The following is a 21,195-nucleotide window of genomic DNA, read 5'->3' on the forward strand; positions in this document are numbered from 1 at the left end:
GGCAGGAGAGCCAGCAAAGGGCAGACAGGCACGTAGGCAGCACTGATCCTTTTGCACAACACCCGACATTTGTAACAGTGCCTCTTAGCCTGCTGCTGCCTCCTTCCCAAGCTGTATACTAATATATATCAAGGCCACTAAAATCACGCCCAGGCCGGGCTAGGAGACAGCTTCTGGGGAGGAGAGTGAGTTCCTGGGCATGCTCCCAAGGCCTTCTGATCATGCTCCCTGCTGCTCCGGTGACATCCCGCCCAAAGCATAGACTACACTGATGCTAGGCGAAGATGGAAAAAACTACAGAAACATTTCAAAGCCAGAGGGAAGGCAACCGACCTCCCCAGGAAACTAGCCTGGGACATCTAGCTTGGATAAGTCCCTGGGGAGATTAACCAAACAGGCCGGTCTCTGCTCTTAGCTTGTAAATCAGCCCCTCCACAGACATCTAGGCTTGACTGAACCTGAAGCTCCATTGCCTCAGCCCAAGCCACCATTGCCTCTGACTAAGAGACATCACCATTGCAGTACCTGGTAGTGGCCCAGCAAAGAGTACAGGTGTGGCCCCCACAGCTCCTCACAGTCTCTGCTCCCAAAGTCTCTCCCCTTCCTTCCCCTGCCCTCACACTCATCAGCTCCAGCCCAACTTCCGACCTCAGTAATTCCACCTTCTTTCTGTCTTTGTCCTGCAGCCTTTTCCTCTGTGTCTCGCACTTCCCCTGGTATCTGGATGGTTCATGATTTCCCACACAGGTTTAGAGCTGAAGAGAAGCTTGGACAAAGAGACTAGTTAAGTGTAGCCGAAGCGTCCTGAGAGCTGCTAATCGCAGGGAACCTTCCATGACCTCCTGCTCTTCATGGTCTGTCAGACTCCAGGATTTGTGTGCCCGTGGCTGCCCCAGGCCTGGGTGCCCTGCCCTGTAGAGTCCTGTGATGGCATCTCACGCAGCTCCTACCTCCTGTGGCATGGCCTTCTGCCCTTTGTTTTCATTTTGGCAGGACTGCTGACATCTCGTTTTAGAGTTCTCAAGAGCACATTTTGGAAAAGTGCTTACTAGATTAACCCCTTCCCTTAACACAGGAGATTAATTTGATAATCGTTGCCTCCCACATTTGTAAGCACTAGAGGTCCTGACTCCCAGATGTCAGCCTCCATTTCCTTCGCCAAGAGAGGCTCTTCTGCCCTGGGGGCAGAGCTGGAAACCCTCTAGCATCAGAACACCTGAGTCTGGGGTCTTTCCTGCCCTGGCTTCCACTCTCCCACTCTTCGCCTGCCTCCTCAGCCTCTTCTGGTTCTTCCAGTGTCTAGCTTGGTGTGTGTGTGTGTGGGGGGGGGTCGGGGGTTGCTGAGTTTTACCTCAAGCCCGAGGTGACATTGAACAGAGCGGTTTCTCAGGGACGGTGAGGAGCCTGTCAAAACAAGCGTGAACAGACCCTCTGCTCTCTCAATTGGCTTCTGTGCCTTTTCATTAGCCAAGCTTGGGTCAGGTCCTAGACACCCAAGAATCCTGAGGAGTGGGCATGTAGCAGCTACCAGGAGATGGTCTCCTTTTAGACAATGTAGGCTGCTGGCAGCCTGGCTCCACTTAGGCCCTGGAAGATCAGCTCATGTGCCTGTCAGCCGAATAATGGCAGTTCCTCCGTGTAGCACCATATTCTTAAAACTAGGAGAGGGGGTAGACCTCAGAACCAGTCCAATTTTCATCTGCAATAAGGAGCCAGCCTTGGCTCACTTGTGTCCTGGGCTGGAGGGGGTGTGAGGAGAAGCTTGAACACACCCCAAAAATGGACCTCTGTGTTTTTCTAAGACTACAGACTTGGAAGGAAAGGGGTAGGCAGGGCCAGGTTTGGACACAAGATCTGATAAGGGGTTTGGGGATTGTTGGTGTCCCACCCTGGCTCCTTTTCCGGACTCACCTACTTTTCTGGGAGATGGGAGACGAGGAAGGTAGCAATGGCCTAGTGCCCACTTCTCACTGCCCAGCCTGTTCACCTTGGCCCCCTTTCTTCCAAGGCGGCCTCACAATGAAGCCTTTCACTTTCTGAGTTGCAGTTTCATTAAGGAAATTTCTAGTTCCTCAATCATCCTCTGTCGGGAATAAGACCTGTTGCAAGGTCTCCAGGGAGGCCTGAAAGGGAGGCTGGGATCGCCAACCGTAGGCCTCCAGCAGCCAGCTGACAGCCTGTTCCCAGGAGCTCTGCAGATGGCGAATGCAGGGAGGACTAGGCTCAAGGTTGCTAATTCAACAATGATATGTGTTTCCCATGGACATAGAGGAACAACCAGGGCCATCAGAAAACCATGACCTGATGAGGCTAATGAAAAGCAAGTCCCAATGCAGAATCCAGGTGTCTACCTTCCAATAGAAGGGGCTGTACTAGGAACACATGACGTCCAGATTGTCCTGTTGGGAAGTCAGGGCAGCTCTGCTCTCACAGATGCAGATATAGAAGAATGACATTCGGAACAGCAGCCTGCTTTGTGGACATGATGTCATTGTCCACACCACCTCCACCCGCCTCAGCCGATAAGAATCTGGCGCTGTTTCCTGTAGTCCAAGGGTCTTGGACAATAGTGTGAACGGCTGGCCCGAATGGAAAGGGCATTGTTCAGGGGAGAAAAAAAAACAACACCCCAGCACAAAACCAGGGCAGGATTTGTCTAAATGTAAGAGCCTGTTTACAAATTCACCATTCCCAAGGAACGGAACACAATGGGGAATTGCTTCCTTGAGGATGGCGTCCCTTCTAGGATGATCCTGGTGCCTAGGGATGTCTTTGAAGGCTCAGACAGGTTTCAGATGCACTTAGACGGATGGACACTGATGGCGCGGAGGCCTTCCTGTTTATCAGGCATGTGTGCAGGCTAGGGTCAAGAAGCCAGGGCCAAGGGGGGAGGGGCTGGGAGGCTTCACCCCCACTCTGGGCCTTGTGATCTCTGATCCTTTAAAATGGGGTTTCCTTGCTTGGTCACTAAGCAGTCTTCTTTCATCTGGTGGCCTCCATGACGCCGTGACTCACCTCCTGTCAGCATGGAACACGGGGCAGGGGTGGGGGCAGTGGGGGAAGGGCTGGGAGTGGGGAAGTTGACACTGTGTCCTTAGATCAGGGACAGTAGAGATGTTACTTTTCACAGCATCTCTGTCTTGTCCATAGAGGTTGGAGCCTTTGGACCAATAATGACAGACTCTGGGGGCTGTGTGTGGGCATGTGCCTTTCTGTGTTTGCATGTGTGTACATGCATGTACGTATATGTAGTAGAAGGGCAATGCAGAAGGGTAATAGAACCATATCACATATCCCTTGGGAATGGGAGTCGCCATTTGGTGGAGGTGCGGTGCCACAGCAGGGTCAGGAAGGCCACTTTGAGGCTAGAGGAGCTTTTCTAGACAGTCTTGTCTAAACGTAGCAGTGTCGTTGTTCGTTTTGATGCTCATCTCTAAGCCTAACATAAATATGTCTCATGAATAAACATGAACTAATGTGTATAGAACAAGTGAGGAGCATTAAAGCTGTGTAATCCTCAACAGAGATTGCAGTCTCCTTCCTCGACTTGCTAACACTGCCCTCTGGTGTGCAATAGCAGAACAACATGTTCAAGAACCCAGCGGGAATAGAGAGCAAACTGCTTCTGAAGGTGGAATTCTGGGCTCAGCCGCAAACGTGAAGAATGGCTAACAAAGCTGGTTTCAGACTGCAAGGGGCTTCCAATCCATCAGTAGAGACAGACCTAATGTTGTAGGACTGACAGAGGACATGGGTTCCAAGGGCACCAGCAGAGACACAAGTGAGAATCCAGTGAGAACAAAGAGGTGGCCATGGCATTCAACAGGCTGAGGATGAAAGTCAGGGGGTTCCACGCTGGGGATCCAAGGCAGAAAGCCCATGGGTGAGGTGCTGTGGGAGGCCCAGCTGTGCAGGGCCCTATTTACAAAAAGGCCACAGATGACAAGCCTAAGCAAAAGCTACCACAGGTTATGTGGTAACTGGTACAAGGAGAGAGGGCAGGTGAATCAGTGAAGTGGGTCTAGAAAACCATACGGACAGGTTCTTGCTGCAGGTCTGTGGGGCTCAAGGGTCCGAGTGAGCACCAGCAATGGCAGAAGGGGGTGGGGGTTGAAAAACAGATGACTATCACAACACAATACATATATTCAGTAAAGATATAAGCAATACAAATGAGTCAATAAATGAGTGGGGGAGGAGCAGTAATCTGTGCAGAACTCCACTCTGAGAGAGGAGGGTGCTTAAGTCCTCCATACCTTGCGGGCAGCATGCATAGGGGCACAGCTGACAGGCACTGCCTTCGATCCTGCTGACAGCATGGAACGTCATGTGATGGAACGCACTTTCCCTCTGTGGTCTTCAGAGGGCAGAACCATAGTCTGATCTGATCATGATGAAAGTTATAAGTTCTAGTTAGGGGACACTAGGCACAATACCCAATTAGTACTTCACAAAATGGTTACAGGAAAAGCTGTCACCTCCAAGAGGAACCTAACAATAACCCATGTGGCTGGGAATGGTGGCACCTGTCTTTAATCTCAGTACTTAGGAGGCAGAGGCAGGTGGATTTTGTTGAGTTCTAGGCCAGCCTGGCTTATATACGAGCTCCAGACCATCCAAGGGCAGCATAGTGAGAACATGTCTCAAAAAGGGAAACTAAATCAAAACAAAAAGATGACTTGGTGCTATGTAGTATCCTAGATAGAAATTAAAAAGAAAATATAGAAAAAATGAGGAAAAGCTGAGTGATGTGTAGCCTTTAGTGGATTATTTATATAAATATTCATTTTTATATTTTTTGTATTTTTTATGTTTGAGTACTCTGTCTGCATGCATGCTTGCACATCAGAAGAAGACATCAGATCCCATTACAGATGGTGGTGAGCCACCATGTGGTTGCTGGAAATTGAACTCAGGACCTGTGGAAGAGCAGGGAGTGATCTTAATCTCTGAGCCATCTCTCCAGCACCCCCCCCCCCAGTACTGGTTTATTTGTTGTGAAAAATTTACCACGTGAATCTAAGACATCAGCAAAAACAGGCTCTGGGGTTGAATACGTGAGAGTTCTCTGCATTTTTTCCCACTTTTTTTTCCCTGTAAACTATTTTAAAATTACAATTTTGTTTATAGGGCTGGAGAGAGCTCAGGTTAAGAGCACTTGTTGCTGTTCTAGAGTGCCTGGGTTAGTTCCCAGAATCCACATGGTGGCTCACAACCATCTGTAGCTCTGCTTCTAGGGGCTCCTACTCACTTCTCACTTTCATGGACACCAGGCATGCAGTGGGGCACATACATACATTCAGAAAAAACATTCATATGCATAAAATGAATCTTTCAAAACTTTGTTGAAGAGAATCCAGATATCTAATGTAAAATGACTGGCATGGCCCAGAGGAGAAGTATTTATAATTGATTTTTCTGGCCTGTAAGAATGGGAACAGGTAGCAAGATCAGCAGAGAGTAGAAGCTACAGTGTACTCATATAAATAAAAAAAAAAAAATCTTTAAAAAAATTCAGCCCCCTTTAAAAAAAAAAACAGAAAAGGGCAGTTAGTAAATTAGAGAAAGAAAAGTTAAAACATAATGTAATGTCTGGATCAATAGTAAATCACAATTATACTCAGGATTTTTTTGTTTTTTGTTTGGTTTGTTTTTTGTTTTTTGTTTTGAGACAGGGTTTCTCTGTGTAGCCCTGGCTGTCCTGGAACTCACTCTATAGACCAAGCTGGCCTTGAACTCAGAAATTTGTCTGCCTCTGCCTTCCAAATGCTGGGATTAAAGGTTTGCACCACCACTGCCTGGCAGTATACTAATGATATTATAAATGACAAAAATTAACAAAATTATAATGCAGCTATTTAAGATAGGGACATTGAAAATGGTAAGTTTCTGAAGGTGCTAAACCCATATGTAACATAAGAAGTCAATAATGTCTAATATTACTAAATCAAGAAACTGATTAAAGGGGGCTGGAGAGAAGGCTCAGCGGTTAAAAGCTCTGCCAGAGGTCCTGAGTTCAATTCCCAGCAACCACATGGTGGCTCACAACCATCTGTAATGGGACCCGATGACCTCTTCTGGTGTGTCTGAAGACAGCTACAGGGTTCTCATATATACAAAATAAAAACCAAAAAAAAAAAAAAGTTTTAAGAAACTGCTCAAAAAAATGGCGGTAGTTGCCTTTAGGAAACAAGCAGCGAGAGAGAAGGGTGACTTAAGAGTGGTTTCCATTATGGTCCCTTTAGGACTTACTAGTCCAATGGCTCCCTAAGGACGTGAGTGCTGGAGGGGAGCCATGGCAGGACCCTGCATATGGTAAACATGTGCCCGGCCACTGAGCTCCACTCCCAGGCACTGCAGACGTTTACATGAATGTGTTACAGATTTAAAATATGTACGTATTAAAAGGAAAGCATTACTTTCCTGTACATGTTGATAGTCACAAAGCAATGCTTATGTTTTCAAGGGAGTCTAGTCAGATCTGAAGGCAATCACCCTATACATCTTGGATCTAAGTCTGCAGGACTCAGCCGTATTGAAATGAGAACAGGCTTCTCCACCATTAGTGACAATGACTCACTGAGACCTTGGGAATTCAGTATGTGGCAATTCTCTAAGTTTCCCCCACTAAGCCAAGCTCATGAAATCATTAAAAACATGCAAATGTAAGATAGGCTCTCTTCAGTTTCCTTCGGGCCGTCTGCCAGATTCCCATCCCAGCTGCCTTGCCTAATGCGAATGTTCTGGTACGCAAGTCCATCGTCACACCCATGAGAAATGCTGTGGGGATGTGAGTGGCCCGCTCCAGCTGCAAAGCTAAGACCACACTGGCTGGAATGAGTGGAACCTTCTGCCCCACACAAGTATGGCAGTCCTACTATGTTGAGTTCAGGGACCCCAGCCTCACCCCAAGGTCTGTTCTGGGACCAAAGTGGGCTACCATGCTGGCTCACTGAGCAGAACTTACACACTTACGTGAGGATGACACTCTCCAGCCCTGGAACCCCAGTAACCCAGAAAGTCGATTCCCTTTATGTTGAAATCCTAGTGACTAACTTTTGTCCTACTCCTTCCAGATTCTCTGGTATACTAGATAGATTCCAGAGCCAAGTCACGAGGAGACCCGAGTGGAGAGATGGCCTTTATTTGTCAATATCAAACGAGTGAAGCTGGAGGAAGCACATGAGAGCCACATTATGGTGAACAGTGCCCTTACACTCCACTGTTGGCATGCAGACTCGGGGTCCCCTGAGACCTCTTCACTTAGCCCCTTGAGTCTCATGGTTTCAAAGTGCTACCTCTCCAAACTGATGCAGCAACGCTCTTTTGTATCTCACTGTCCTGGGCAGGAACCACTCTGAAGCTATTACTTGGATTTTTTGCAATCCTTTGGATCACCAGGACCAGCAGCTTCTTCCACCAGAGGACTCGGGCTTTTCTAAGTGGGAAGTTTGTAGCCGATCAGTCCAGGAAGAGCTGGGATTCTCTTCCAGGTTGGTAGCCAGCCCTTAAGAAATACACATGGGGGCAGAAGGTGCTGCTGCAACAGGGGGTGTCACCTGAGTCTTCAGATATGTAATCTGTGGTGGAAGAGAGGCAGAAAAGGGAAGATAACTCAGTCTTTGTTTCTCCTGTGTATAGGTCCTGAAGCCCCTCATCAGCTACTTCCTTCCAAAGCTATTATACCCACTCAAAGTTCCCCTCTGTGACATGCTACCTCCATTCCAAGGTATGACAGACCCCAGCCCCATCCAAGTTCTTACAGCAGACCATCCTTCCAGCCTAACTCGTGGTTGAAGCAGGCAAACACTCATTACATTCCCATTTCTTGCTGTTGGGTCTAAGAGAGGAGCAGTCCCGGTGGGTTCCATGGGATCCACATGTAGCACACAAAATGAGGCGCCACCGTCTAGAGAAAAGTCATGGAGAGATATGGAGGGACAGTGAGGACACCAACTGTTACTCTTGAATGTTAGCTACCATCCAGGCTCAGCCATGAGGAGGAAGAACTTCCTGGGAATTTTATTTTTTATGTGTATCGGTCTTTTGACTGCATGTATGTATGTGGACCATATGCATACAGTGCTCATGGAGGCCAAAGAATATGTCAGATCCCCTGGGACTAGAGTTGCAGACAGCTGGGAGCTGCTATGTGGATGGTGAGAATAGAAGCTGCGTACTTTGGAAGGGCAATGAGTGCTCTTAGCACTGGGCCACCTCTCCAGCCCCAAGGGCAGTTAAGTCAATGTAGTTTTGCTCTACATACTACCCCATGACTCTGGGATGACAAGTGTTGATTCTAAGAAGCCACTGGTAGGCACATCCCCTGGCAGGATGAATCTGGAAAGTAACTGACCCTGAGTGTCTTTCCAATGGGCCCAAACAGCAGACCCTGCAGAGGAGACCCTCCATTTGTGCATGAGTAAGTCAGAGGCTGGTCAAATTTGGGACTTGGCAACTGGGTTCATCCTGAGGACTGCGGCCAAGAACAGCCTTCCTACTTTAACAGCAGTGCTAGATAGAGCTCTCTGCCCAGGGGCTTCTTCCTACCCTTCATCCTCAAAGCTGTCTCTGCCTTGCTCATACAGACAGATGGGGGCATCACAATGCCGATAGCGCTGATACAACTCGGAGAAAGCCCCTGGCTCGAGTTCCCAAGCAGCATCTCTGCAGTGGGAGAAGAAGTTATAAGGGACACATACTCTGCTGGTGAGCCTTTGTCCACTCAGAAGAATGAAAGCTAAGCACAGCAAGAGTTCAAAGGCTGGAGCACTGCCAACAAGGCTGTGAGAGCAGAATTGGTGTAATGAGAGGGCAAGATGGGGGTTCCAACTCCCCGTCCCCAGGGCTCAGTTCTTTAAGAGCCTTTTCAGGAGCAACCTCCTGCCCATTTCCCTCTCCTTTTGACAACTGCAAAGCACACTTGCCACTGTTCTCACTTCACTGTACATCAATGCCTGAGCTTCGGGCAATCTCTGGACTGTCTTCACACTCACCTCCTGTCTAGAAAGCCACCCCAGCCATCCCCGGCTCAGCCTCTGCTGTGCAGAGCTCCTGCTACCTGTCTGGGATGTGGATTCCCATCCTCAGCATCTCCTGTGGGAACTCTTCTCGGTTGTTGCACTGGGGACACTTGAAGAAGTGCTTTGCTGATGTGTGGGCATATTTCTGTAAGAGAAGAATGTGTTTGTGAAAACAAACAGGCCACCTTCCCATGCTCACCTCACTGCACGCACAGTCAGGAAAAACAGTCTGGGTGTACTAGGATGAGGGCTGCCACCAGGTGTCAGGCCTGGGACCAAAAGGCTTTCGAAGAGAGTTCCCAGGAGTGCCTCAGTTGTCCATGGGGCTTGGCAGGGGTCAGCAGGGGTCAGGTACCTGAGTACACTGCCTTTCCTTTCATCCTAGTAGCAGGCAGATTTTGAGCTCCTTAACTCATTCTCAGAAACACCCATTTGTTTCAGAAACCCTCAAGATTTTGCCTAGTTTAACTCTTATGGTGAGTGAGGCCTGAGGCCAAGGATGACCGGAGGCTGGGTTGCCTATTCCCTCCCAGACCTGGAAGCAGCTCCTGGGTACATGCCTGCCTGCGGTATGGAGTTCTGAATCTTACACATGCTTGAGCATTCCCAGAATGCCCTGGTTCCAAGCACAGGGCGGGGCAATCGTGGAAGGTTGTCCGTCCTCCCAGGACAGAGAGACCCACCTGGATACACTTGCGGTGATAGATAGCTTGACTACAACATGGGCTCCGGATGTTCTCAACACTTGTTCGGGATAAATCTTCGCAACACAAGACGCAGCTTTCCTCCCCCAAACTCCCCTGGTGGATGTTCTGTGTTGGCCGATGTTTTCTACAATATGATCTGTGGTGGGTAAATAGACTTGATTTCTGGCTTGTCACTGAGGCAGATTCCCAGCTGCTTGGGGCTCAGTGAATCGGTACACTGAAGGGTAAAGAACAGCGACATGACTTCTCATGGCTGCTTACCCATTGAGCTATGGAGGACTGTCTCCATAGCACCCATTATTGAATGCCCTATTTAGTTATGAGCAGCTGTCTAAGAACCCAGCTGTTTGTAATTTAAGGAGGGGACAGGAAGCAAGGAGAAACCCCTGTGAAACTCCCAAGACAAGACACTGTTTCCCATTATCGAGTGGAGGGACAGATGTGTTGGGAGAGTCAAAACAGTCTCCTGAGAACTGGGTTCTGATTTCAGTGCTGTCTAAACAGCAGGCTGCAAAAGGGTAACCCAACACTTTTCCTTCCTCACTCACTTGTACTCTCCAAAAAACTGTGAAAGGCAACCCCTTTCTTGGCCACAAGGCAGATGGAAGTTCTGGACACACTGATCATTCTGGCATCTGATAGCAGCTCCTTTTTTCTTGCATACAAAGCAGATCTGCAAATGAGATTCCAGACAAAGTTCTGTGACCCGGAAAAAACCAAACAAACAGAAGTTGTGGTTCTTCTTTCTACAGACTGGAGATTCTGGGAAGCAACAACTGTCCCCTTTCCCTCCATGGTCCATGGTATCCTAGGACTGAACTTCAAGAAGCATGGAATTTTTTTCTGTTTTCTTAGGGCACTGCCTCATCTTTTAGGATGCATTATAGAAGAGATGGGACTTAAGGACTAGGTTTTGCTCTTGTCTTAGTCAGGGTTTCTATTCCTGCACAAACATCATGACCAAGAAGCAAGTTGGGGAGGAAAGGATTTATTCAGCTTACACTTTCCACACTGCTTTTCATCACCAAAGAAAGTCAGGACTGGAACTCAAGCAGGTCAGAAAGCAGGAGCTGATGCAGAGGCCATGGAGGGATGTTCTTTACTGGCTTGCTTGCTTGCTCTCTTATAGAACCCAAGACTACCAGCCCAGAGATGGTCCCACCCACAAGGTCACCCTTGATCACTAATTGAGAAAATGCCTTACAGTTGGATCTCATGGAGGCATTTCCTCAACTGAAGCTCCTTTCTCTGTGATAACTCCAGCTGTGTCAAGTTGACACAAAACTAGCCAGTACAGCTCTCAAGGACACACACACATACGGGGACACACACACACACAAACAGGGATTCTGAACGTGCATAGGAAAGGCCTATCCCAAGGTCCCCATTTCAAGAAAGTCTAACCTTCTTAGAAGCCCGGACTGCCTCCTTCTTGATGTCTTCAGGCATAAATCCATGGAGACCTCTGTTGGGTTGGCCCTTCTGAGGCAGTCTGCTAGACAGGATCTAAGGGAGTACCAGAACCAGGATGTCAACATATAGAAACAGTACAGTGGGGTGCCGGTGACTGGGGAAAAGAACTAAGAAATGGAGCTTGGTGGAACTCATCTGTGTATATAGGACAATTTATTGTATGATGTCTGGGATAATGGTATGAATTGGATACACCAGCACTTTTTTTTTTTTTTTTTTTTTTTTTTTTTTTTTTGGTTTTTTGAGACAGGGTTTCTCTGTATAGCCCTGGCTGTCCTGGAACTCACTTTGTAGACCAGGCTGGCCTCGAACTCAGAAACCCGCCTGCCTCTGCCAACCGAATGCTGGGATTAAAGGCGTATGCCATCATGCCCATCTACACCAGCACTTTTTTTAACTCTTTGGACATCCAACATGGAGAAACATAACTTATTAAAGGCCACAGAGCCTCAGAATCAGTACTTTTATGCTATTCTCACTTGCTAGGGGCTGCTCCTGCCATTGTGTGAACACTGGGGACATGTTCTCTCTAGATTGATTCATTTCATACTTTTAAAGACAATATATGGACACAGAAACTATTGTGGCTGTTATCTTACAGAGGAGGCCACTGAAGTGACATGTGGCAAGTGACATGGCTGGAGTCACATAACAAAGAGTTACCAAGGTGGCCTTCACACCTGGGCCTACAGAATCCACACTCATCCCCCCTTTGCTATATCCCCATTAATACAGGATAATTAAGAGTATTTTTTCTCAGAGTATTACACAAAGGTAAATGGAATTTTAGTCTCCTAATGAGCAATCCTCACTAACTGGAAAAGATTAGGAGTTGCGCTTTTAAAAGCATACTGTAAAGGGATGGTTCTTTAAAGGTGCTCAAACATGGTTTTGGAATGAGTAATTAATCTTGCAGTGCTTATAAGATGTATAATTGGAGCTAGGCTATGTATTTATCTAACTTACTTTAAAAGATTTTTAAACATGTATGAGTGTTTGCATGTGAGACCAGGAGAGGTGTGCAGACCCCTTAGAACTAGAGTTACAGACGACTGTGAAACGCCATGTGAATTCTAGGACCCAAACTCTGTCTAGAGAAATGGAGCCGTTTCTCTAGCCCTAATATTTATGTTTGAGACAGTCTTTCTGTGTAGTCAAGGCTAGTCTTGAACGTGTGGTACTCCTGCCTCAGTCTTCCATCATTAGATTCCTAATGACGCTTAAAATATTTCACATGCCGGGAACACCTTTAATCCCAGCAATTGGGAGGCAGAGGCAGGTGGATTTCTGAGTTCGAGACCAGTCTGGTCTATAGAGTGAGTTCCAGGACAGCCAGGGCTACACAGAGAAACCCTCATTTTGCTCATATTTTATCACTATCTCAAGGCTTTATCACAATGAGTGACTTTTGTCTTATTTATACTTTTTTTTTTTTTTTTTTTTTTTTGGTTTTTTGAGACAGGGTTTCTCTGTATAGCCCTGGCTGTCCTGGAACTCACTTTGTAGACCAGGCTGGCCTCGAACTCAGAAACCCGCCTGCCTCTGCCTCCCGAGTGCTGGGATTAAAGGCGTGCGCCACCACGCCCGGCTTTTATTTATACTTTTTAAGTATTAGTCATGTTTTTATAATGGACATGTGTTATTTTTATAAACAAAAAACGAATAAAGAACAGAAACAATTTAAATGTCCTTTTCAATTTTTTGGTATCTCATTTTTTGAGATAGAGTCTCATGGAATCCAGGCTGGCTCTGGACTCAGAGGCCAAGTTAGACTTGGAGCTCACGATCACCCACCTCTACCTCCCAATTGCTGAGACTGCATCTGTATCACCATACCCAGCCCTAGAAAGCCTCTAATGGAGTTTAATAGTTTAGGAACATCCATAATATGAAATGCCAGTCACCTATTTAAAAGACTAGGTCTCTGTGTTCTGTGTCATGAGATGGAAAAGAAACCCTACAAAACATCATATATGTTTAACTTTACGTTGAGATGTATATGCTTATTGATGTATCAGAATTAACTAAGTCCTAACACCTGGCAGAAGTTACAATAAATAAAAATCACAGATCAATTTTTTCCTCATGAGGATAAGTATAAAAAATTAAGTATTGATAAGTTTAATTCAGCCCCCTATTATAAAGCATGACCAAGAAGGGCCTGTACCAAGAATGCAGTTGATACAACAAACCACAGAAAGAGAAAAATCATGTCAGTAAATGCAAAACATTTGAAAAACTCAATACATTCATAACATTCTCAGCAAACCAGGACTAAGAGAACTTCCACTGACAAAACGTATCTAGGAAAAAGGTTTACAGCAAATACATTTTTTTTTTTCTTCCCTAGACAGGGTTTCTCTGTATAGCCCTGGCTGTCCTGGAATTCATTCTGTAGACCAGGCTGGCCTCGAACTCAGAAATTCACCTGCCTCTGCCTCCTGAGTGCTGGGATTAAAGGTGTGTGCCACCACTGCCCAGCAGCTAATACATTTATGATGCTGAAAAAAATTAGATGCTGTCCCCTAATGCCTGGAGAAAGGCATGGAAAACTATTTATACTACTTCAATTAAGCATTAGGTTGAAGGCCCTATCCAGTACCAAAGGCAAGAAGAAATAAAAGGCATAATAACTGGGGGCATTACCAACTGAGATGTAGCTCGGTTGGTAAGAGGACTTGCCTAGCATGTATGAGGTAACCCCTGGCACCCCACTAAAAACTTGGCAGGGGAGCTGGAGAGATGGTCAGCAGTTAAGAGCAAGCACTTGTTACTCTTATAAGACAGGGATCAGTTCCCAGCACCCACATGGTGGCTCATGCCCTTTTCTAAGTCCAGTTCTAGGGGACCCACTCTTCTGACCTCCTCAGGCATCAGCAGGACATGTAGGCAAAACACTCATACATGTAAAACAATTTTAAAAACAAGCAAGCAAGCAAACTAACTAACTAACTAATTGAGCATGGTGACAAATGCCTGTAATCCCAACACTTAAGAGTTAGAGGCAGGAAAGTCAGAAGTTCAAAGTCAGTGCTGGAGAGATAGCTCAGTCAGTAAAGCCCTTCTGTACAAGCATGAGGACCTGAATTCAGATCCCCATCACAGACGCAAAATGCTGGGTACAGTAATGTGTACTTGTAATCCTAGCACTAAGGAGGCAGAAACATAAGGATCCCTGGGGCTTGATGGTCAGATATTTTTGCCAGACAGGTGCACTCTAGGACCCTGTCTGAAAAAACAAGGTGGAGAGAAATAGAGAAAGACAACTGATGTCAACCTCATCTCCACATGTACACACCTGAACATACATTCACACACACATGAATCCATCCACAAGTACACTGCCCCTGCCCATACATGAACAGGAAAAGAGGGAGTCTGTGGTCACCCTCAAGCTACAGAATGAGTCTAAGGCCAGCCTGGGCTACATGAGATTCCATCTTTAAAAAAAAAAAAAAAAAAAAAAAAAAAAAGGACAAAATTTGGCACTATCTACATAGAGAACCAGAGAATCCCAAGTAAATAAATAAATACAATTGTTGAATTGGTAAATGTTTAACAAAATTGTAGAATACAAAGTCAATATGTAGTAAGTATTTCTATAATCCAACAACAAAATATTTAAAAAACATTTAACAGAAGATTCATAATACTATATTTTCACTAGGACCACAGAACATTATGATTAAAAACTGAAAGGAATTGATACCAAATAATCCTGGAAAAGACTGTAAATTTTACCATAGTTAATTTTAAGACAGTATAAAACCACAAGAATTAAGACAGTGGAGTGCTAGTATATGGATAGACACATACAGATTAATAGTATAAATAATTTTCCAGATCCACAAATATACATATGGTCAATTGATTTTGATAAAGGCATCTAGGTAATTCAATAGTATTTAAGTACTACTTAGGACATACAAAAATTTCTAATCTAAAAGAAAAACTGATAAATACAACATCAAAATTAAAAAAATTTAAAGACATCATTAGAAATAATATATAACTATATAAAAAGGATTTTTATCCAGAACATATAAACAATTTTTACAATCCAGCAAGACAAAAGACTCCACTTTCTTTTCTTCTTCTCTTCCTCTTGCTCCTTCTTTTGAGACAGGGTTTCTCTATGTAGTCTTGCCTTCTTTTGAGACAGGGTTTCTCTGTGTAGCCCTGGCTGTCCTGGAACTCACTCTGTAGACCAGGCTGGCCTTGAACTCACAGAGATCTGCCTGCCTCTGTCTCCCAGGTGCTGGGATTAAAGGCATGCACCACAATGCTTATATCAGAAACTCGTTTCTTTTAACAAAAGAAAATACTCATACAAATTAAATAAAAAATATGTGAAGTATTTAAAAATAGAAAATTAAACACATGAAAAGCTCAACATCTTTACTCCTCAAACAAGTGCAAATTAAGAGCACAACACAATGTTAGTAAGTAACATCCAGTCAGTAGGCCGAAATGAAAAGGATGGACGATACCAAGACTTGGTAAAGAACTGTCAGCTGGAACTCTCACACATTGCTAATGGCTGTGTAAACTGGTCCAGCAACCTTGGAAAGGTGACTTGGCAACTTCACATACATGTCTACTTACATGGACCCAGCAATCCCACTCCTGGGCATCTCCCAAGAGAAGGGGGAATGCATGTCATAGAAAGAGCTGCATGTAAATGTTCTTAGGTTTAGTCACAAAAGTCCACCAAACTGAAACAAATCAAATGTCTACCAACTGCTGAAAAGAAACTTTAGCATATCAAGCAATTTTTTTTTTGGGTGGGGCAGGGAATCATTTCAGCACCATATGTGAGCCAGGCTTAATGGAATCTGAGTCCACGTGGGAAAGAGATTAGAGGAGGCAGAAGAGAGGAGCTGACACATGTAATTAGGACCCATGGTCAGGTCAGGCTCCTGCTGGCAAACTAGAGAGAGGGAGACAGGCCAAGCAGGAAGGGAGATATCCTTAAAGGGTGGCAGTAAAGAATTTCCAGGAGCAGAGTGAAGAGGACTTGGGAGAGACTTGGGGAAAGGGGCTGTAAAGGGGAGGATTCCATAGCAGAGGGATGAGATGTGGGAAGGAACAGGTAAGCATTAGGACAGTGTCTTAATCTAAGGGCATCCCCAAGGGGTCAGTGGACAGGTGTCCCTGGTCCACTTTGATGGGGAGCACAGGATGGTGTAGGGAGGCTTGCCTGGCATACTGGTATAACTTTTATAGCAGGCTCCAGACAGGGTAGGAAGCTCTGGGAGGGCACTCAGCTGAGGGAGGAGTGAGGAGAGTAGGTAGAGAAACAGCTGGAGATGTGGACTCCACAGTCAAATATAGTGGGTGGCAGGAGCCAGACGCTGCAAATGATATACACTCAGTTTGGTTACAAGGGACAGAACCCCTCTAGGATGGGACCCTATGTCTCCTCCCATGTTTCTGCAGCAGATGTGAGTGAGACCACTGAATGAGAGGGCTCCATGGGTGCAAAGGAATGCTTATTGGAAATATGAACCTGCTGTGTGACTATCTCCCCATGTGATAGACAGAGAACATGGTAATAAGGACTTAGCTTTTGGTGAAAGGAAGGTGAGTTAGCCTGGGAACTAACTAGCATGGGGCTTTGATCTGTTGGAGGCTTGTTTAATAGGAAACTAGATGCCCTTTCTGGAGATAGGTTGCTGGGAGAGGGGTGCAGATAAGAAAATAAAGACTTTTCTTGACAATTAGAAACCCACTTTACAGGCTGGAGAGATGGCTCAGCGGTTAAGAGCACTGACTGCTCTTCCAAAAGGTCCTGAGTTCAATTCCCAGCATCCACATGGTGGCTCACAACCATCTGTAATGGGATCTGATGCCCTCTTCTGGTGTGTCTGAAGACAGCTACAGTGTACTTACATAAATAAATAAATCTTAAAAAAAAAAAGAAAGAAAGAAACCCACTTTACCAGGTTCCAAGTTTTCTGAGGAATGCTGATCTTAAGTAGCAATCCTTCTCTTTACCTGCTCAGAGTCCAGACTGAGCAGGGCCTAACAGAAAGAGTATAAACTATATGGTGTAAGTGGTTAAGAGTGCTGGACCATGTTTGAGTCGTAGTTATCCACATGGCATCTCACAGCTGCCTGTAACTGGACTTCTAGGGGATGCTCGCTTCTGGGCGCTGAGGGCACTGCATACACATGGTGCACAGACATGTACAGGCAAAGTACATAGTCATAAAATAAAAACAAATCTTAAGATTGGTTCATTTTATTTTTCAGATTATCTTATTAAAAAAGTGTAAGGACAACCCAAACAAGTGTTTGTCAGAGGGAGGAAGGGAAAGAGAGGCTATGACTGTGAGAAGAGGTTTTGATTGTTCACGCTTTATACCATCAAGATTTTAGACCATACCATTTATTATTTTAAAAATGGATTTTAAAATATTAAAAACAGCCGGGCATGGTGGTGCATGCCTTTAATCCCAGCACTTGGGAGGCAGAGGCAGGTGGATTTCTGAGTTCGAGGCCAGCCTGGTCCACAAAGTGAGTTCCAGGACAGCCAGGGCTACACAGAGAAACCCTGTCTCGAAAAACCAAAAAAAAAAAAAAAAAAAAAACCAAAAAAAACCAAACTATATGGAAACAGACACGCCTATAAATTTAAGACTAAGTACAAAAGAAGTTTGTGTAACAAAAGTGGTAACACATTCAAAGCAAAGAGGGTCTTATACTTACAAGACAGAAATAATGGACACAAAGATTGTCTTTTTGAAGAAATTCTCCTAGTTTTTCAGGATCACCAGGTTCTTGAAGGCATAGAAGGCAAACTGAAAGAGTGAACATTAAGAATAAAGGAGTGACTTAAGTTGACCACTAAGAACTGAAAAGTGGGGGGCTGGGGAGATGGCTCAGTGGTTAAGAGCATTGACTGCTGATCCAGAGGACCACATTCAATTCCCAGCACCCACCTGGTAGCTGACAACTATCTGCAATTTCAGTTCTAGGGACTCTAACACTCTCACACAAACATATACACAGGCAAAACACCAAAAACAACCTAAGAATAGCAAGGAGTCTAGAGGCTCTTTTACTTACAAAGGGGTTTTTATCTAAATAAAATGTTCATAAGTAAAAACTATCCTAAGTTGGACGTGCATTCACTACATGTAGCCTATCAAACACCATAGCTTAGCAGCACAGCACATTGCAAATAGTTGTTTCCTATTGTGTTGGTATGGCTGACAAGGAGCTGTGCCACTACCCAGAAGTGCGAGAGAATATCATTAACTTGGGAAAAGATCGAAGTCCAAAATTTGAAGATTGGGTTTCTATTGCATGCATCACAATGTGAATGCGCCTTCTTTGTTAATGGCTGGAAGCAGGAGCGCAGCCCCGCCTCCACTCTCTTACCAGGACTGGAGGACAGCTTCCTCTGGGTTACCTTCTTAGTCCTGATAGTTTTCCTATAGAAGAGAAAGAAAAGCAAACGTTCTGAGGACCCTGCTGACAAGCCTTCCACTTTTATTTTCTTCTGCCAGCTTCCCAAGTACGCTAAAATGACCCTGAAGTGCACTGTTTTCCAGTGACAGGCACTACTGTTGGCAACTTATCGTGAGTTTAGTTCAACACAACATTCTAAAAAGGGAGTACTATTTCTTTTTTGTTTGGGTTTTGAGACAAGGTTTCTCTGTGTAACTACCCTGGCTGTCCTGGAACTCCCTCTATAGACCAGGCTGGCTATATAGCCCGGACTCAGAGTTCCGTCTGCAGCCTCTGGGATTAACCCTGCTCAGAGGAGTACTATCCGACACATACTTTTGACACGAGTAAACTGAGGCACACATGGTCTGTCTCCTGCAGTGACTGAGCACACAGGCACCACTGAGATTTAAATAGTAAAGTTCCACAGCTGCCACTTAGCCACTGGGACAGCACTGGGGAGAGAGGGGGGCTTCTTGGGGGTGGGGGAAGGGCTCTGGTGTAAGCTTTGTCACTCTCTAACCCTAGCCCAAGAATATGTTAAAGGGAGCAGAAAATGCAACGTGTATCAATGGATTTTCCCCAACTCCTTCAGGTCACCTCAATCTTGGATGTTTGTTTTTTTCTTTTAAAGTCTTCATTCGTTTCTGTCTGTCCTTCCTATCTAGAATTCTTCTGTGCTATTATGAAGACAATGCAGGCTTTTCCAGCTACAAACATAAACGAAATAGGTTAGCAATTTAATTTTACATTTGGTTATCAAGTTCTACAAGATCAAAGCAACAGTACACTTCTCAACTCATTTGATAAAGGGATTATAGACAATATTAATGCTAATAATGGCCAATAGTGATTAAATTGTTCCAAGAACCGTTTAGGCACTTCACAATAGGCACACTAATAACCCTTATTTTCAAGTTGAGGAGACTGAGTTAGAGAGATAAACGTCATGGCCAAGGTCAGAATCAGTGATCCTAGGTGAGATTTAATGTTTACAAAAGCTGACATCAGCCGGGCGTGGTGGCGCACGCCTTTAATCCCAGCACTCGGGAGGCAGAGGCAGGTGGATTTCTGAGTTCGAGGCCAGCCTGGTCTACAAAGTGAGTGCCAGGACAGCCAGGGCTACACAGAGAAACCCTGTCTCGAAAAAACCAAAAAAAAAAAAAAAAAAAAAAAAAAAAAAAAGCTGACATCAACTACCGTGTTATAATTTTATCTCATTGCAGTATCTCATTGGAACCGGGTCGGATAGATGGTTAAGAGCACTGACTGTTCTTCCAGAGGTCCTGAGTTCAATTCTTGGTAATCACATGGTGGCTCCTGTAATGGCATCTGATGCCCTCTTATGGTGTATCTGAGGACAGCTACAGTGTACTCATATACATAAAATAATTCTTTTTTTATTTTTTTATTTTTTTGAGACAGGGTTTCTCTGTGTAGCCCTGGCTGTCCTGGAACTCACTCTGTAGACCAGGCTGGCCTTGAACTCAGAAATCCACCTGCCTCTGCCTCCCGAGTGCTGGGATTAAAGGTGTGCGCCACCACTGCGGGGTTTGGACAGTATTTCTTAAGAGAACTCAGTCAATTAGATCCCTCCAGAGATATACTACACTTCAGTACCCAGAACCTCAAGTCAAGGCTGGGGATTATGAATCTCTTCATGAATGTCAAACTCTTCTAACTGCTAACTGCTTACAAGCCATCAAAACTTCACGCTAGCTTTTCCCAACACAGGAGATGCAGTTGCAGAGCTAACATCGGTTTGTTTTCTTACTAAACGTGGATGGGCTGAGTGAGATGGGTTGGAACCTTTCCATGTCCCCAGGGGGATCTACTTTACTTCCTAGTTTGTTGGCGCTAAACCCGACTGTGTTAAAATAGAAATAAACCTTGAGATTTCAGTTCTTTGCATCGCTGGGACACGACGTTACTTGAGTAGTAGTCTGTGCACACTGGTAGTTATAAGATGGAATCTTCAAAACAGTTGAGGACGGTCGTGGCAAATGCAAGCTGCTCAGTCCGCGATTTCCTAACCCGGCGGATGCTCGCTCGAAACGCTTACCAAGTTGTATCACTGGATAAAAGTGTTGAGTAAATTAAAAATATATTAACGTGTTCGGTCCCGCCGCCGCAAGAATAAACGATTTATTTGGAAAATACGTCAGTGTGGCCACAACCGTCCCCCAAAGGTAACAGTCAGAAGAGGGCTCAAGGAGCATTCCGCGCATGCCAGGGCTCCCTTGCCGGGCGGCTGTGGCGAGGCCAGGCTGGAGGTTGCTTCCGCTGCTCGCTCTCACGGAAGCGACGGGCCACCGCTTTCAGCCCAGGCTGCCCACCCAGCTGTCGCCGAGGGCGCCGCTGTCCCGGAGCTTTAGTCGTTGACACAAGACGTGGTAACTACTTCACGGGCGGCCGCCCCGCGCGGTGACTGCGCTGTCGAAGGAGGCGAGCGTGCTGAGGGGGGGTGGGGTCACGCGGACTGTGGCCAAAACGAGGACCGCTAACGGCCGCGCGCCCGACCCACCCTCCGCACGTGC

General features: G+C 45.6%; 1 protein-coding gene across 2 annotated transcripts; it reads right to left on the reverse strand.

Annotated features, from left to right (window-relative positions):
• Positions 1-7,128: 7,128 nt before the first annotated feature.
• On the reverse strand, positions 7,129-21,157 carry Phf7 (PHD finger protein 7). Of its 2 annotated transcripts, XM_085828534.1 has the most exons (11): positions 20,548-21,154; positions 19,259-19,368; positions 18,590-18,642; positions 17,915-18,006; positions 11,135-11,236; positions 10,279-10,403; positions 9,707-9,866; positions 9,062-9,168; positions 8,551-8,667; positions 7,764-7,909; positions 7,129-7,580 (listed from the first exon to the last, which is right to left on the reverse strand). In XM_085828534.1, the coding sequence occupies exons 2-10, from the start codon at positions 19,297-19,299 to the stop codon at positions 7,783-7,785; spliced, it is 924 nt and encodes a 307-aa protein (XP_085684660.1). In that variant the 5' UTR covers positions 19,300-19,368; positions 20,548-21,154; the 3' UTR covers positions 7,129-7,580; positions 7,764-7,782. The 2 variants fall into 2 exon arrangements, with proteins under 2 accessions (XP_085684660.1, XP_085684661.1); XM_085828535.1 differs by lacking the exon at positions 8,551-8,667 and having other exon boundaries at positions 20,548-21,157.
• Between the last annotated feature and the right edge of the window lie 38 nt (positions 21,158-21,195).

Source organism: Mus caroli, unplaced genomic scaffold, assembly GCF_978045245.1.
Source record: "Mus caroli unplaced genomic scaffold, Mus_caroli_1 scaffold_12, whole genome shotgun sequence".
NCBI classification, from domain to species: Eukaryota; Metazoa; Chordata; class Mammalia; order Rodentia; family Muridae; genus Mus; species Mus caroli.

Coding starts and splice junctions, on each gene's coding strand:
- Phf7 (XM_085828534.1), bottom strand. CDS start 19,299: ATGAAGACTTTAAAAGAAAAAAACAAACATCCAAGATTGAG. Junction 9,169..9,706: donor ATCACCGCAAGTGTATCCAG/GTGGGTCTCTCT, acceptor CTTCTCTTACAG/AAATATGCCCACACATCAGC. Junction 8,668..9,061: donor GGAATCCACATCCCAGACAG/GTAGCAGGAGCT, acceptor CTCCCACTGCAG/AGATGCTGCTTGGGAACTCG.